Source organism: Homalodisca vitripennis, chromosome 1 (assembly GCF_021130785.1).
Source record: "Homalodisca vitripennis isolate AUS2020 chromosome 1, UT_GWSS_2.1, whole genome shotgun sequence".
Lineage (NCBI taxonomy): Eukaryota > Metazoa > Arthropoda > Insecta > Hemiptera > Cicadellidae > Homalodisca > Homalodisca vitripennis.
In genome coordinates this window covers 28,880,794-28,900,013 of record NC_060207.1, presented here as the reverse complement: position 1 = coordinate 28,900,013, position 19,220 = coordinate 28,880,794, and the positions used below count along the sequence as shown (strand labels likewise).

General features: G+C 31.6%; 1 protein-coding gene across 1 annotated transcript in view; it reads left to right on the top strand.

Annotated features, from left to right (window-relative positions):
* LOC124358911 (kinetochore protein NDC80 homolog) overlaps positions 1-14,129 on the top strand; it is a 40,436-nt gene extending 26,307 nt beyond the window's left edge. The window contains exons 12-15 of the mRNA XM_046811166.1: positions 4,940-5,044; positions 5,172-5,282; positions 9,187-9,289; positions 12,011-14,129. Of these exons, the coding sequence (XP_046667122.1) occupies positions 4,940-5,044; positions 5,172-5,252 (186 nt within the window). The 3' untranslated portion in view covers positions 5,253-5,282; positions 9,187-9,289; positions 12,011-14,129. The remainder of the gene's footprint in view (positions 1-4,939; positions 5,045-5,171; positions 5,283-9,186; positions 9,290-12,010) is intronic.
* The last annotated feature ends 5,091 nt before the right edge of the window (positions 14,130-19,220 follow it).

The following is a 19,220-nucleotide window of genomic DNA, read 5'->3' as shown; positions in this document are numbered from 1 at the left end:
AACCACCAGTATGTGAAGCTTTTTATTAATGTTATGTTGAGTAAAAGATAGTTATTTTCATTTCGCTTATTATAAATATGTATGTCATGGTTAGTTTGAAAATGTCATTTGTTAGTTCTTATATAGATTACACACTTCAGTATGTACATACTATTTACTGTAAAAAACTGCAATGCAGTAAAATGGGTTGTTACAAATTCTTTGTTTTTTCAAATATAAAATTGCCCTTGAACCTTTCTTTTGACACATTACAATTTTGTTTTAATTTTGAATGGATCTATCGCAATGTACTGAAATTCCGTAAGATACAAACAATTTAATATGAGTATGGAAAACAGCTTTAAGTATTGACACATTACATAAAACAGATAATCTTTTTAAAGCATATATTCCAGAATTACATTTCCCTCCAATACATTCAATTTAAAAATCCCAACTCAAATTATTATCTATGTAAAGGCCTAAAAATGTTGTCTGTTCTTTTTTCTCTATGATTTCATCATTAATACAAATTTGAAAATTGGAATTCCTCCTACTTGTAGGACTCACAGCATCTAGAAGCTGTGCTCATAGCAATCATCCTCATGACAAAATCGTCAGAAGATTCTTTGCATTTTTGCTAAATGGCATAGGACCCCAAAAAACTACCTTAATTTTAAAATATGTATATTTTATGTGTGGGCTTATGCTATATTTGTGGACTTATAAACATGATAACTACCATAATATTTAGCTGTTTCAAACTAAACTTGGTAGAGAAATACTACTTCCCTTGGATGGGTTCTATCTGGTCTTAACCATTTAAAAATTGAAGATATCCGGCATTCACTTTGTGTTCAATATTTTTACTCAACTATTTTGTAAAAATAAATTGGAGTCATTTAAATTTATTGTTATTCTTACACTTTTTTTAATATCTTCTAAGTTTTCAAGATGGCAGTTGTTTCAAATTTTGTAAACGAATAGTTATATCTCAGTTATTAACCCTTTGAGTGCCAAGACCATATATTGAGTTATGGAACTTTTTGCAACATATGTTATATTCAGGGGTATGTCTAAAAATGCCAGACCGGAAATCCCAGTTGTGTAGCAACTTAGTAAAACATTTTTTTAACAGGATTATTTCCATTAGAAACTTATCATGCTGTAGATCAAAAATGCTTGGTTTTAATTGGGCTATACTTTTATTAGTAAATTTTCTTACAGTTTATTTCTTATATATATATATATTATTTTTAAACACAAAACAAAAAAATTTTCTTTTTTAAACATTTTTTTAAAGTTTTATTGCAGTTTTTACAAATAAAAAAAAAACATTTTTACTATGGAAAACACTTTCTTTTCTAAGGGAATATTACTAATAAAAAATGTGCAAAATTTCATAGTGTTATGTTCAAAACCGGGACAAAAAAAAAATTTTTTTTTTAGACCAAAAACAGTTTGGAAAAAAATACACACATAGCCTCATCATATACATTTGTGTGTGGGTCTAAAAGAAAACTTATAAAATTTACTCACCACATACAATATTTCTTATGCTCAAGAATGAAAGAATGAAATTTCAGTTCAAAATCTTCACTAAATGTTTATATACAATTATTTATATACACTATACACAACAGTTTGTCTTCACTTCACTTGCATTTGTGCTTTGGGAAGCAGGTGCCATGACAGCCTTCCCCACAGTTTGTGCAAACTGTTCTAGAACCTCTTCCTTCCTCTTTTGAAATCAGGCCCCCTCATTTGTACATACAAAACAAGTCTTTTCTTTTTTTCCGGGCAATTTTTCTAATCCAATTTTTCTTTTGTCACCCTCTACGTTTACAGTTTTACCTTGCTGTACTACCCATTCATCAGAAATACTTTCAATGATTTGCACAGTATACTGGTATCTAGAAAGAGGTTTCCTGTTGTTTTGGACACAATTTTCCCTATATATAATGTTAGGAATTTATTACCATTCTTGCAAAAAGATTAAAAACAACCTTTTTTCCAATACTTAACTGTTCGTCTTTCGTCAAAGGTAAGAATAGAGCATCATGTCGAATGTGTCTATCCCACCCATGTGCTTATTGTAATCTAGTATGATGGATGGTTTGTTTTCAACTGTTACCCTGCCATGCCTCCTTTTGGTATGTACAATATCTTTTATCTCAGCTTTTGAGGACAGCAAAACAACTGGTTTTTTTTGTGATGCTTGTTGTCTATAGGCCAGTGTCACTATGTTTCCTTGATGGTAGTACTTCTTCTGGCCAACTTGAAACTTTTCTTTGATTCCATCAGGCAAGCCTTTTTTATTCTTCCTTACTGTGCCAGTAAAAAAGGTTTTTTCCTCATACAATTTTTTGACCAGCGGAATACTAGAAAAAAAAATTGTCTGTAAAAACATGAAACCCTTTCTGTAAATAATTACAAGCACGAAGAAGAGAAGTGACAACCGAATAGCCAAGACCATATTTTTTTAACCTCATCAATGGAGATGTGTTTCTTCTTACCCTGATAGCAAAATAAGCTCATGCAGTAATTAGATACAGAGTCACACAACACCCATAACTTTATTCCCCACCTATGGTGGTGCTTATTGGGGAGGTATTGTGTGATTCCGGTTTGACTTTTCGTCCCAATTAGAGATTCGTCGACTGACAACTGTTCATGGGCTGTATAAAAGAATTTAAATAGCCTATTACAGTGCTCAATTAAGGGTTTGAACTTTTGAGTGGGGTCGTAACCTGGTTGGTTGGCTTTAGCTTAGGTAGTTTTTCATTGTCAACAATGTGAAAGAAACTAAGCAAAATTTGAAATCTATTTCGTGTGAACATCTTACTAAACCATGGAGTTGCTTGTGAGTCACTAGTTGACCAATAAGAGGGGATAGTTGGTTTCCTAATCAGGCCCATATTTAAAACAGCAGCAATAAAAGCCTTTATTTCCAAAATGTTCACGGGGATCCAGCTGTGCCTACGACTACCAGGTGAGTCATTGTCTGCAAAAGACGAAATTGTCTGGTTAGCATACCTGTTGGTTTCAACAACAAACATAGTCAAAAGTGTTTTCTGTAAAAAATAGTGTAAAATAGTCAATGGGCTTAGAGTCAACAGGTGGGCAATGTCTAGGTCCTGGAGATTCAACATAAGAAAAAATCATGAGTGAAGTTACTGCGGCTCTCTTCGTTTATACTAAGCCAAATATCATTGTCTGTAGGCCCGTCGGCATCATCACCCGATTCAGAGGAACTGGATAACACACTCCTATCAATGATTCTACTTACGTTAGGTCTAGGCCTAACCTCTGTGTTTCCTGACGTACTAGGCCTAGGTCTAGAAACATCAAAGTCACTCTCTGAGGATTGACCTCTATGTACATTTTTTGTGGCTCATACAATGGATCAGCATCACTATCATCACTAAATAAATCACTAAGATCGTCTTCTGAGGTTAGTAAATTACCATCAGATACATCACCATCAAGTTCTCTGTCAACCTCACTTGATCTAAGGTTCTCAGGATCCATTATTCAGCCATTTGAAAACTACTTAAGTGTTTTATACACACTAATAATAAACACTACACGCACAATTCAAACGATTGTAGCACAAAACGTAATAATTACGCTATTAGAATTCAAGCAACAATGTTTCAAAAGAAAACAACACACTAGCACGCGGTTCTGCATTCGTCGTCTGCCACGCTACTCAGCTATCAGCTGTCGGCAGCGCTGTGATGGCCATTGTTTTTTTTTTTTTAGATTCTCTTCTGGATTGGATTTTTTTTTCCAAACACCACAGAAAATTAAAGGCATATTATTGGAAATACAATTTATTACGTCGAAACATAAAAATACCGAAAAATATAAACAAAGGATCTTAAAATAATTGGTGGCGAAGATTCGTCACCATGGCATTTCTCGCATATACAACTGGTGGCGAAAAGTCGTCACCGTGGCATTTCTCTGCATTTATCATTGGTGACGAAATTTCGTCACCGTGGCACTCAAAGGGTTAAGCACCATATAGCAAGGTAAGGTAAGGGCATACAAAGTTTTGAAAAGTATACAATAACACAGTAGAAATACATTATTTGTCTGAATGTATAACTTTCAAATTCTTGGTATGCAGAAAGGCTGTACATACAAACACTTTAGATAAGGTCATTAGTTAGTATAAACCAAAATAAAATTTAAAAATGGCAACCATTCACAATTTTGCAATTATTTTATAATATTTACAATGTATATTGTATTTATTGTTAAATATTAACAACAAATACAATTTTGAATCTTGACTCTCTGCCTTTATTGAATAAAAATGGAACACAATCAATTAAAGGGTATGAGTACTTTTGATTTTATTTCACTATTATTGAATTAATTGTGGTTAAAAACTTATTTATTTGTACGTAGAAAATTTGTTTACTTGGAACTAAGAAAGAACTGTATACTGAATAATATTGGGTTGAATTATTATATAACAATATTTTCTTTCCTTATGTCAAAAAAATTATATTATAATATGACTATAATTTAATAGATCAAAAGGGTAAAAATGACGGTATATTTTTATTTTCCTCACAGTCTAGTGTTTTATAGTGATGATTTTATTTTTAATTTAGTAACACCGTAGACTTGGTTTTAAAGAGCTAAGTAAAACTTTAAATGAATTAGTACAAATTTCTATTTAAACCAATGTTAATTGTTAATGCACTCAAATCTTCAGCCAGTTATCTTCAATGGTTTGTAAGTTTTTTAATTAGACTAGGAACATCATGAAAAGTGCTACCCACAATAAAAATTCACAATTTCTTAATTTCGAATGTTTTTCACTTATAGATAGGACTGTAGGCATGTATTATTTTAGTCAATAAGTAATAATGTTGATGATTAATCTTATATCAGTTAGACTCATTTGTTGACATTATAAATAAAATTTGGTTATTTATTGTAGGTCAAGCAGGATCAGAAAGAAACAAAAGAGGAAATAGCTAAGGAATGTGCATTCATAGAAGGAATAGAGTGTGATATAGAGAAACAAGAGGAGTCGATTAATAAGGTATGTGCAACTAAATGTTAAAGGTTTTGTTTTTTAAAATTGGAGTTTCAAATTAAATAATGTAGTAATGAAATAAAATTAGGTGCAGCTATTTTATCTTTGTAATAAATCATAATTTTGTTCACAGGAGTCTCAAAAATTAAAAGAAGAGCTGAGCCGTTATCAGAAAATGATCAAAGAGATATTGGAGGAAATTTTTACACTTTGATCAAGCTAAACTTGAGGCAAAGAAACAAGAGTAAGTTTATTGTTTTATTGGCAACACCAAGTATTTTAGGTTTATATTTATTAATTCCATCATTCTAACTGATTCTTTTGGGCATATAATCCACAGTACTTGAATCAATTCTCATTGTTTATTATTAGAGAGAAGGAAGTTCTTTCTTTAGAAGGTCTCCTTTCACAAATACATATCACTGTCCCAAGTTTGTATCCGTATCTCCTTTATATTTTCGTTATAGCATTCCTTTCTGATGTCATGCTTCTGCATCCTTTTTAACATCTCTTTAATTTGTACATACATTACCGAATAACTTTAGTGTAAGATACTTAATAAAGTATCCTTTAACATTCCTTTCTGACGTCATGCTTCTACATCCTTTTTAACTTCTTTTTGATTGGTATATAGTATTGTAGAGATCCACAAGTTTCACAAAATCACTTTACATATTTTTTTAATTAGGTTAACTGTTCTTAATTATCTAGTTTAAACACTAATTAATTATATTTTTAGGGTAGAGACACAGAAGAATACTTTCTCAAAGCACTTTAAACATGGTTTATTATTAACAGTTAAATAAAGTGGATTTCAAAGGCATAATCCTTGTACTTGTTAGATATTTAGATTTAATTTCACAAAAGCTTACACAACCACTTTTGTTTTAAAAGTTTTCTCAAGAAATGGTTTCTACTTTCAAATAAAATAAATTAAATTCAAGATTACTTCTTTTTTTTACAAATAAAATCAAACTAAAAATTTAACTTTCTTATTACATACAATTTTAAATTTAATTAAAAATTAAATTTACTTTTCTCTATTAATAAACAAAGCTAAATAAATTCTTTGTACCACTTGTGTCAAACAACCCGTTACTGTTGGTACAGACTCAAAGTTAAAACTGTAATTATTTTACTATGTTTTTCCCAAAAATATTTATTAAAATCTTTATATCTTTATGTATAAAAATTATTCTGACTGTTGTATACTAAATGGTTATTACCAGTAACTTTTATTAAAATTGAAGACTTTACTCTGAACTATACTTGCAATAACATTTTCTCTTGAAAAATTGTGTTAATTATTAACATGTATGATGAGATAGTGTAAAATTATAAAAATTACAAAAATTCTTATCAAGAATATTTAAATACCGAAATGTTTTTGAAAGTATGAAATTTTTTTGAAGAAAATGTTAATGAAGATAATTTATTATTATTATTATTTGGAATATTCTTAAAGCAATGCTATATAATAAGATATATATAGATTGAATTGCCAGTGTTGTAAAGCCATTGTACAAATGGCTAAAAATACATTCATAGTAATTTTGCGCTAAAGTTCAAAAATTACTAAAAAAGTCAACATTTTTTAAGTAAAGCCCCTAAAACTATATATATTTTGGGCAAGGATAAAATTGTGCTTCTTTTGTACATTTTGGATTTTTTATAAATCTTTCAAACATTATGATAAGATAATAGAAAGTTATAAGATATTAAAAAAAAGTCATATCAAGCGCATTCAAACATAAAAATCTTATTCGAAAATAAGAAAATATTAATGAATATAATTTATTATTACTATTTGGAATATTCTGAGAACAATGGAATATAATAAGTTGTATATTTGAAGAATTTTGAGAAGCATATAACAGTTTAATGTAATTTTTACAAACGGCTAAAAAAGGGTGCCAGTACAGGAGCATACACCACCAGTTCGAGGGTTATCTAATGATTAATCTAACAAAGAAATATTTTCCAATATTTTGCTACCAAATAATGCACTAGTTAATCAAACTGTATCTTTTCTGCAAAATATATCTAATATTTTATAATGACATGGATTGGCCATATTACGCTAGAATAATTTGATAGCAAAAGAACAACATGGTAGCATGAAATATATTAATCAACTGTCTACGCAATATACTATGTCAACCATTGAGTAGTACAGTCGATATATTATTCTATGTGTTCAGTTAATAGTCTATAGACAATGAGTTTAAGTAGAGATTCCCTAACATTAATGCCTTGCAGCTAGCTCCCTTAATTTATACATTAATTTCACCAGTACCTTTTACAAAGTCCTGAAAGAGATCTTTAGGTAAACCTTTACATAATAGAATATGATCTATAAATTTAATTTAAGTCGTATATGAGGTATGGCTATTAAATAACGGGACTGATATTGCAAAAAAATTTATTTTCATTTTAAACATAATTACTTATTATCACCTTCAATATACACCCCTTCTCTATCCCTGCAACGCTCCATGCGAATTTTCCATTGTTGGAAACAATGCTGAAAGTCATCTTCTGTCAACTCTTTCAGGAGTCTTGCCGCTTTTTCTTGAACAGCTTCTACGGATTCAAATCTCGTACCTTTTAATGCAGATTTCACCTTAGGGAAAAGATAAAAGTCGCATGGTGCTAGGTCTGGCGAGTAAGGTGGATGTTCTAACACTGGGATGCTGTACTTGGTCAGGAACCGCTTGACAGATAACGCGGAATGAGCTGGCGCATTGTCTTGGTGCAAAATCCATGATTTGTCCTTCCACATTTCGGGTCGTTTTTTTCTTACTCTTTCACGTAGTTTATTAAGTACCTCAAGATAGTAATGTTGATTAATTGTTTGACCTTCAGGAACCCAGTGAAGGTACACAATCCCACGAATGTCGAAAAAAAAATCATCATTGCTTTAAATTTTGACTTGCTCATTCTTGCTTTTTTGGCTCTCGGTGAAGTTGAGGTCTTCCAATGCATGGATTGGCGCTTTGTTTCCAGATCATAAGTAAAAAATCACGATTCATCACATGTTATTATTCTTTCCAATAAATTTGGGTCATTTTCAATGGCATTCAAAGTGTCAGTACAAACATTTTTACGAGCTGCTTGTTGATCAATCGTAAAAATTTTTGGTACCATTCTTGCACACACTTTTCGCATGTTCAAATTATCATGTAAAATTTGCCGTACACATTCTTTATCAATGCCTACAGATTCAGCAACTGCACGAATGCTTAATCGTCGGTCAGACCGAATCAAATTAGCAACTTTTTCGACATTGTCTTCCGTTTTTGATGTTGAAGGACGACCTGGCTGCGAATCACCTTCCACGTCTTGTCGACCATCTTGAAAACGCTTAAAACCATTCAAAAACACGAGTCCGCGATAAACATTCACTGACATACACTTCTTTTAGTAAATTATAGGTTTCGGTAGCGGTTTTTCCAAGTTTAACGTGAAATTAATTAACAATTCGTTGCTCTATTATTACGCTAACCATTTTTCTGGCAAAACAAAATAACAACACTTACATAAATGAAGGTTATGACACAACGATGTTGTTTACAGAAACGAGACTAACTGCATTCTGAAGAGGAAGTCTCAAACTACACAGTTGTTGGTCATTGTTGGTTGGCGCATGCGCACTCGTTCCACTGCAGCGTCAGTCCCGTTATTTAATAGCCATACCTCATATAGTCACATTTGAAAGGCTTTAATGTTACTAATAAAACATGTGATTTAATCATAAGATTAATAAATTATTCTTATTTCTTCTGTATAAGTGAGACAGTCATGGCATCTTTTGTGAAGCTTGGTGGTACTTCTAGGTGCATTGGCACTCTCAGATATTAGTCATTCTATATTTGCTACTGATATATAAGATACACAATACAAATGCATTGTCGAAGAAATACAATTGTGAGGATCTTGAGACTTTAAACTTCTATTTGCACATATATAATCAAAATACGTTAGTGTTTGCTGACTTTATTCGTGAGCCAAAGTCATAAAAATGAAAAATGTTTAACGATAACCAGTTGATACAGAAATTTCATCATTGTGTGTTGGAAGGTGTAATTAATTTGGCTTTTAACTATGATTATCACAAATTTATTGAGTGCTATCTTTTGGTGTTTTAGACTGAAGAAGATTGAACATGACTGGGAATTGGTTCAAAAAAGAACGAAATATCTCCTCGAAAAGCATATGGAAATAACAATGGAAGCATTCAATAAAGTCCAGGTAGGACATTACAGATTAATATACCCTACATAGATCTTTATTTAAATACAATCACCAAAGCATAGGATTTGAATGACTCTTTTCACCTAAAAGTCCAAATTACTGTGGTTTTTGCTAATTTATGTACAATTCTTTTAAATAATACATAGTAACTACTGCTAGTGTGTTTTTACATAATTACGTTGTTTCAGTATCAATGAATATTCAATATACAATGTTGTCATACGTAAACATAATAAAAACTTGTGACATTTAATAGAGTATAAACATTATCACAACATGAATAAACATTTTGTTCTCAGCAACTTTTTGAGTAAAGCAGTTTATTCTAAAATAATTTACCTGGCATATAATAATATGTAATAAAAATAAATTTCCAGATAAAGCCAAAAGTTTTTGAGTGTTATCTATCATAATTATATAGTGTTTTGTTGTTTTTTTTTTTTAGAAAAACAAGTCATATTTTTAAAAAACGCATTAATTGTGTGAACAGTTTTAATTTGATTACAATACATCTGAACTTTTTATCAAGTTTAAAATAAATTATGTAAAGAGTAACATTTTCTAAGTTATATTTTAATTTAAAATATCTCTATCTTTATATATCGAGAATGGTTTAGATTCACAATTTGGTCCACTGGAAAATGTTTTTTTAATTAATTTTTCATTTGTAAGTAACAGTTTTTGATTTTGGAGTGTTTTACATTGGATCCGGCAGACTGCACTATGACACATAATACAAAGTGAACTGATACTTAACAGCTGTTAACACTTTCAGCTGAAGTTCATCAAAGAGGCAGAAACAGTTGTTTTCAGTAGTGTAATGCAGATTGCATAGAAGAAGTTATTGCCTAATATCAAATTTAGATTGCACCAATAATCAAAAAACTATCTAATGCAATGAAAATACTATTAAACGCTGTTATGAAAACCACCTCACTGTACAAAGCCGTGAATGTTTGCTTATAAGGTAATCGAATTTGGTTAGATAGAAGGTAAATGAAAACAGCTGAAAGAAGACGCTTTTATGATCGAAATTGGTTTTCGTTGATACATTTTCTTGATCTGAGCACAAGGCGAACTCCACAATAATACTGGCATTATCTTAAGACACAAAATTAATTTTAACAGAACGAATTGATGATTCTTTATAACCTAATTAGTTTATTGAGATTCATCCATATAAATTAATTTTACTGAATAACTTATCAACATCTAGCAAAAAGAAATATGGTACATACAGTACCTTCATAATGCGCCCAAGAGGCTCACGAAGGAACGACTATCAATTATCTCAGGAATGTGTAGAATGTGATAGAAAAGAATACGTGAATATAGTGTATTGTTTTTCAACAGGAAATTGCGTGTGAAGCCGCGGGCAACTGCTAGTTATTAATAACTATACTACATAGTTATTATAAAGTATGTTACTAAAATAGATATATGTGAGAGAGCATAGTAGCTTAGGGTTTCTTTGTATTGGCCTAGGTATATTATTAATATTTATTATAAAATGCCAAGATCACTGATAAAACTCTTTTTATAATGTTGAGTTCTTGCTTTATAATGACAGTTATAGCACTAAATCACTTATTTATCATCTATGGGCATCTCTGGAACCAGCAACGCTTTGTGAATCCTGTGGTATATAAATCGTGTTGATTGTGTTGACATGCATATTATAATAACTCTAAAACTGGTTGTGTTCCACATTAACTCACTTTCAGGCGATGCCACTACTGAAATAGTAACATAGCCTGATTATCAGGTGATCGCCAGTATGAGAGGTACTAATATAAGGTAGATTTTGTGTACAAAACAATATCTCATCTAAGTTCTTTGGCCAGTTTAGTAAATCATTTTATTCCATTATGGGGGCTATTTAATCTTTTGGTAAATTCATAACTCCGTCATTTAAGAACCTAGAGAATTATGTGTCATTATTTTGTATAAAAAATCAATCGGTTTTTGAGGTATTGATTACATGTAATCCCATCGACAAAAACTATAATATTTCAGTTGTCACAAAATCTACCTACTTCTTCCGACTGAATCAGATGGACTATTTTTTATCCCATTTGGCAAGTCATTGCAGATGTTGGATTATATATTGTAGACTGGTCAAAATAATTTATTTTGTGAGCCAAGGTTTTATTAAATATTTCAAAATTTTTTCTTATTATTATTGACACTGGGTAAATGAATAAGTTTCTTTTAATGTACTATACTCTATAAAATAGGATTTACGCGAGTTTTTTAATATTTTCCAATAAATATACTGCATTTTCTTTGCTATTAAAAAAAAGTTTTGTGCAGTTTTGTGGTTAGACTTTCCACTGTTAATTAGTCCATAACTCAACGCAGGTTCAAAATAGCCGAGCCATATTTAATGTAACAAATTATAATAATAATAAATGTTAGGTTAGTTATCCATCTCTAAGGAAGAGATCAGCATGCAAATCTCAAATTGTAGTATTACTGATTTATTTTATCACTAAACAATGAATGGTAAGTATCAAAATATTCCTGTTAACTTCACATTTTTTATTTTAATGAACTCATAAAATTTCCTGTCATTTTTATTAAATGTAATAATAAATGGCAATTTAGTAATAGTTTTAAATTATTTCATACATTTTAAACTATAAAAATAGTTTGTTGTTCTAATTTTGAATAAATATTTTCCACTATGTTACTAACATAAGGTTATCTTTGTTTCAGGTAGTTGTAAAGAAATTTGCCAAGGTTGCAAATGAGTTTTCGAAGGAACACTTGGAGCAATAAACATTTTCTTTCATTCTTTAATATGTAAATATTGTGCTTTTAATGGTACTATTGTGGCTATATATCAATTTAATATGTGTTACTAACTTATTGTATTGAATTTTATCGCTTTTGTTGTTGCTTTAATTTTACTCCTTATGTTTGGTATAAAAATGTTTATATGTTAAGTTTTGCACTAATAATAATTTAGTACGAATCAACTTCTTTCCACAGTATAGAACTAAGACCATGACACTGTATCTAAGAGGTTGTTTTCATTTCTGGAGAGATCAGTTCCAATTTGCTCAGTATGTTTTAACTTTTTGTCTCAAACTCAAAGTTTATAACATTTTCCACTTAAATAACACTAACTGAAATGCTTTGGTATTAAAATAACCTGACCAAATGTAACTTACTGCCAAAATGTAAACTCACAATAAACTTACTTTTTCAGTAATAAAAGCTAGAGATATCAGATAATTAGATTGTTTTTTTTTATATATATATATTTATTCAACAAAGAGAAGTAATTATGTGACAAGACTTAATTTTTCCACTTTTACTACAATTAACTAAACTGTAACTTACACGGCTTAGCATCAACATCAACTTAAAAGTCTACATATAAAAATGTGTAAGATTTAAAACAACTAAGTAAGAAAGTAACAGAAGAATCAAACAAAATTAAGTTTATCAATATGGTTTCTATTGTAATGATACATTTTCAAACATATGAAATATGTTCCATTTATTTTGTAACCATTTCTCTTACTAAATGACGCTGAAAACCATTATGAAAATAAAAATTGATGAGATTATATTGAAGTGACAAGGTAAGCTGAGGTGATTTTATAAATCAGGCTGAGAGCCAAGATTTCTAGGGGTCCAGGTGGCCTCTTAAGCTTCATTTCACATTCCGCCTAATGCAACATTCCCATTCATAAAACAGCTGCACTGACACATGGGTGGGGACAGTCCCGCTCTCTTAAAACGCCACCTGGATGCCTAGCAATCCATTAACTTTGTGGTTCTTGTTTTCCTTACTGTGACTCGCGTTAGTCGGAAATCTGTCATGCTTCCTTTCAGCTGAGTATTTAATCTCAAGTTGTTTTTGTTGCCACAACAACTGGTACAACAAATGAAAAGCGACAGCCGAGCTTTAGTAGATCAGCTGGTCGGGGAGCAGTCCACCATTTGGTAATGTCTTATTCCTCTACCGCATTGAATTAACCATACCTATGTTTTGTTTATAGCAGGGCCGTGCGCAGAATTTTATTTAGGGGGGGTTCTATACTTATTTTATGAAATAAAAAAGAAGAAACTTAAATAAGTAATAGATTAAAAATTAATACGTATGGAAAATGAGTTTATTATAAAATTGTAAAACTACATACTTTTAATACATTTGTAACTCATTCTTTAAACAAAGTAAAAACTTTTTCAAATAAAAACATATGTGGTCTACTCTTTCAATAAGTTGATGCGTCGAGGTACAGAAAAAAATTCATCTAATACTGAGTTCACATCTACTTCAATGTCTCGATGAATGTTCAGTGATGCCAATCCGTTCAATCGATTTTCACTCATGGTAGAACGCAAATAATTTTTCAACCTGCGTAATGTTGAGAAAGAGCGTTCGTTTGTCGGATATATGGAAACAATATGATATATCCCAATCTTCAAGGGGGGGGGTTTGAACCCCCAAAACCCCCCCCCCATGCGCACGGGCCTGGTTTATAGTGTTTTCATTATTTAATGGGCTAAAAAGTTGAAAAATTGTAAAAATCAAGTGAGACTTTTTATGTAAGTATTTATTCTGTATATTCATGAAATCATATTATATTTATGAAATATTACTGATAATAATTATTTTTTTGTGTGATCTACACAAAACAGATCTTCCACAAGGACTTTCTTCTAATCTCTGTTATCTATGGGCAGTTTTGTACTGTGTTACTCTCATTTAAATGATTTTAATCCCAAAATGTACATAACACTAGGATTTAAGATCATTTGTAATTTTTTATTGTACATTTGAAATATATTTATAATAAAAAGATGGTACTCAATTTTAAAATCTGTTTATTTATTCTTTGTGTTATTTTATATACAAGGTTTTGAAGTAGTTTTATATTACCAACATGTTGGTGAGTTGAGAATAAAATACATCTAAAAGTTATATGTATTCAAGAGTTGGGTATCCAATATATATCTCTCTTGCTTATTCTTATTGATCAAGGTACCACTGAAATTGTTATATTTTACACTATCAAAATTTACATTAATTTTCTTAGTCAATGGTACAGTAATATAAGCATCTTGTAACACCTTAACTGCGGTTCTATATCGACTGGAGACCGACCACTCGTACTATGCTTTTGTGCTGTAAGGGGGATGCTGCAGACAACGTGTTAAAAAGATTTTTTATGACATTTCAGTACATGTTTTGCAGTTTTTGCCCTGATATGCATTTTAACATGTCAATATAATTTATTTTTATGTTTGTCATCATTGTGTATCTCAATATTTTATTTTCTTATGAAAAATTGGAAAGTATAAAATAATATAATATATTAAACTTACAAACTTTGAATTGTGAAAAATAATTATTTTTAAAAATCTAATAAAACTGTTGATGTTTGATTGATTGGATAAATTTATAACAATATTAAACATTTTAAAGGATTTTTTTTTCTTTAAATGATTCTCATAATAAGGAAACAATTAGATGTGTATGTGTGTTAGTTTTAAATGACATGTCTAAAAAAAGAAAATTATAAAACAATAATGAACAAAATTAACTGGTATTTGAAGATATCTCACATCCCCACAAATTTTATTTTCATGTGGTGCTTATGCTAAGTAATAAATTCAAGATATAAAACAAATGGAAACCCATGGAGGACCAAACATTTTAGTTGAAGCATACTCCCATGTAAACCCATGATGTTCCAAATATTGCTCACATTTTGTTAGCCCAAAAATATTGTCAAGGCTTCGAGTTCAAATGCAGATTTGTTCCCTTCAAGCTTGCCATGTGCATAAGGCTACCAATGTACTCTTCGCCAAGAGTGGCTGCAAGTTCTGTGCTTGGTGAATCTTTTTGAAGACCATAAAGCCCTTAGAAATACAATAATTTAAGAATGTATTGGAACAGAAGAAACTACTTTAAAGTTTGAAAGATGCATTGCTGATTAGGATCCATATAAAACTTGATATCTTTCCTTTTCAAAATTTTGAACAGTTAACGTCTCCAAGAACGGTTTAATAAATTTTGATTAACATGCTAAAAATTGTCATTTTCCAAAAACTCCAGGGATGTATCTTACATTCTGGGCATTGGAAGTTTTTAATTGACCCGATGCAATAACTAGAGAGAGAAATTAGGTGATGATAAAAACGTCTCCAACAAATCAAATGGTGTCTAAAGCAATTGTAATTTTTTCCGGGGGTGCAAAGTGTCAGTGTTTCCATATCCCCACACATCTGCCAAGTCAGTATATCCTCAGGGGCGGACTAGGAGGATGCGACCGCCTTCCCTCCATAACATCACAAGTGGCTACTCTACCAGGACTCGTAGAACTCGGAAATTATAAAATGATTTTTTTCTGTCTCAAGCAGCTTTTGAAGTTAATTAATCTAATATATGAAAATCAACAATGTATGGGTGATGATATCACTAAATTGTAAAGAGTTTGTCGACAGAACATGTTGCTGCAGAGTGTGGTGCGATTGGTGATGTGTTCATGAGTGTCACCTGAGACCAGTTAATCCAAGGTTGTCTCCTGTATTGTAGTTGAGTTTATGTTAGTTAGTCCTATCCCCTATGTTACATCACATATTCAGAGCATATTACTACAATCTAGCAAACTAGCTGTGACCTTTATCACAGCCTTTCTTGAATTTATTTTATAGCTGCAGCATGAGAATGGCACAGCTTATAAAATGGTCGATTTAGAAGCCATTAGCTGTCTTCAGTTCCTTTCCTCTTTTGGACAGCAGGTAGGGTGGTAACAGGTTGTAGAGCTTCATTGCCATGTATGAAGGTTTCCGCTCGTATAGCTTTAGGCGATGTGCTGGGAGGTTGTAGAGTGCAGCATTTCTGGTATTGTAGGGGTATACATCAGTGTTTCTTTGAAGACTCTCCCCATCAGCATTATACACATCTTAACTACATAACTTCTTGAATGTAAAGTGAAATAATAGTGAGAATCTTCAGAGATTTGAAAGCATCTTTACAGCTTTCAAGAGGTTGGAGGCCAGCCAATGTCCGAATACATTTATTTTGTATGATAAGTATTCATTGAAGATTTGTAGCTGAAGTTCCACTCTAAGCAGGTAGACCATATCGGAGGTGGGATTCGAAAAGAGAGAATTGTGTTATTTTTGCTGTTTCTAGGCTACTGAGGGAAATTATCTGTATTATAGCAAAGTGACCAGTGTTGAGTTTTTTGCTGAGGTTGTCAACATGATTAATCCAATTTAGGTCTGAATCTATTGTTATTCCAAGGAATATGAACTGAGCAACAAGAGTGACACCAGGGATAGCTGGAACTTTTGGACTTTAGCTCTCCCTTCTAAGGTGATCAGGTTATCTTTGATGGGTTTACTACAACATTGTTTCCTTAGCAGTATTAGATAGCCATGTTAAGTGCAATGTAGGTTGTTGACATTTAGTTTACATTCTGTCTTGTTTCAAGATGTTCACATTGTTTGTTTCTGAGGGTTCTAGTTTAGTAGCAGTGATGGGTGACCTTCTCGTCAAGGTGGGTGCCGATGCTTCTGTAATGGGATTTGGTAGTACGCAATTTGTGTCTGAACTTTGTTCTTCATGATTATTTCTTGAGTTGGAAATTCATAGGAGATTTTCTACCCTGTGCAGTTCTGTCTGGGAGAAACAATTTGTTTCAGTTATCCAGGTGCTGAGTGTGTCATTTCGGTCTAGTGTTTTGTAAAGCAGAGATTTAGTGTGTCTTGATATAGCCACTAGGCAGTGAGGTTTTGAACTGTAAATTTCTTTTGCCTTATCTGACAAAAGTACAACAGCTATGTGATCTGCTTGACTCCCTTGGAATTCATGTATTATAACAGATGAGATTCCAGTTTTCTGTAGTTCTACTTTTTCCGTTTGCTTAAAAACTAGCACCTTGTATTTCACTTTGTCAATGTGCAGATTTTTTAGTTCCTCAATACTTTGTATTTGAAGATTATGTCCGACATTGATGTTGATTGAAGTTGAGTGAGTGAGTGAGTGTAGCTATTTTGGTGGTCATGTTAGTTTACTTCAAAAGGTTTCTTCCTGTTTATATATGGGATCTGGTTGACATCTCCAACCAGGATGTGTTGTTAATATTCTACTCCTATAAGATATAATTTTAAAACTAGTCTAAAATTTAATATTTAAGAATCGATAATTGATAATTAACTGTGCTCTCATTTTGTGGAAGGCATTAGTCGTTACTGGACCCAATTTATTTCACAGATCATTAATACTTTGTTGGCTGGCCGCAAAAATATCTTTACATTTTTACTCGCTGCGCAGCTTTTCACCATGTTACAGATGATGTGTGAACAATGAAGGTCTGTGGAGTAATTCACACTGGTCGAAACTTGGCTTGAGTCACTTCACAGCATTTGAAACAAGGTACACGGCGATATGTGTCAATCATCTGAATTACATTTCAACACAATTGTTAGGAGCTTTTCTAATGTATTCACCTATTGGTGCCAACAAATGGTAATGTGTTGTTGTGCTCATTTAATTTTGCTGTAGTTATAAAATTTGATTTCTCAATATGGTACAGTCCCAGACATCCAGATTGAAGGCGTATTCATTCAAAAGAAATGTAGCACTGCTTCTGCTGTTTATAAACCTTTTTCCTCCACTCAAAAATATGTGCACTGATAAAAATTAAACATTACGTTCAAGCTATGGTGCCATTCAACCATCTTATTGTATCACACTGTTGAAGTCATTCAAGCAAATTTTAAAAAACAAGGTACACGGCGATATGTTCAAATTAATTTTGAAAAACATTTTTTAACACAATTGTTAGGAGCTTTTCCCAATGAAATTTACCTATTGGTGCCAAAAAAATGGGAATGGGGTTTTTTTGTGCCCCATTTAATTTTGCTGTTGTTATAAAATTTGATTTTCAATTGGGACAGTCCTGGGGGGGGGGTGGGGGGGGGGGGGGGTGGGGGGGGGGGGGGGTGGGGGGGGGGGGGGGTGGGGGGGGGGGGGGGTGGGGGGGGGGGGGGGTGGGGGGGGGCGATTTCAATTCGATATTATAAAAGGAGGATGCAGAATTTAAATATTAAGAGTATAGAGATTGCGGATGAAAACGTATACCAAAATTCAAAACTAGATGTTCAGAAATTAACTTTTATTTTACGATTTCATGTTAAAATTTTAATGGTAATATAAAGAAATTTAATGGTAGTTTACTTTTAAGAATGTTCATGAATTCCATACTTTATGAACACACTGTATAAATAGTTGCAAAGTAATAAATTATGCAGATACGGTGTTCTTAAACCCAGTTAAATAATATATTTAATATTATACAAATATAAACAATTTATTGGACGTCTGAAAATCTAAGTTTATGTAATGACAAAAATACAATACATAAACACCTTAAAAATAGTGTCGACAATAAATGTATATAAAAATATTATGAAAATGACTTATTAAAAATAAAAAGCATTAAATTAAAACTTAAATTCTTTGGAGAAGCTAATTTGAGCTGTAGATAAAAATATTTACGAGTAGTTTCTGAATATATTGTGTTTTAGTGGTAGTATAACCAAATGCTTATCCTTTTATTTCCTTACAAGTATCAATCACTTCTTGAGACATAAATGTACATAACTACTTCTTTTAATCAATATTATTATTGTGTTCATTCTAGGTTTTAGTCATTTGTAGGTCAAAGTGCAATAAATGTTTTTAAACATTAAAATTAAATAAACATTTTCAAAGGTGCGTAGTTATTGAGAGTATTCTGTATTTACTACGTATGTAAAGTTTCAAAATCAGAGTATGGTATTGTATAAGCATTTAAAATTGAAACATTGTTCCAAGTGTGTACACCAGTATAGTATGATAAGGGAGACACCTATTCGTATTTTGCAGTTATTTTAACGCTAATAACCCCCGCTAATT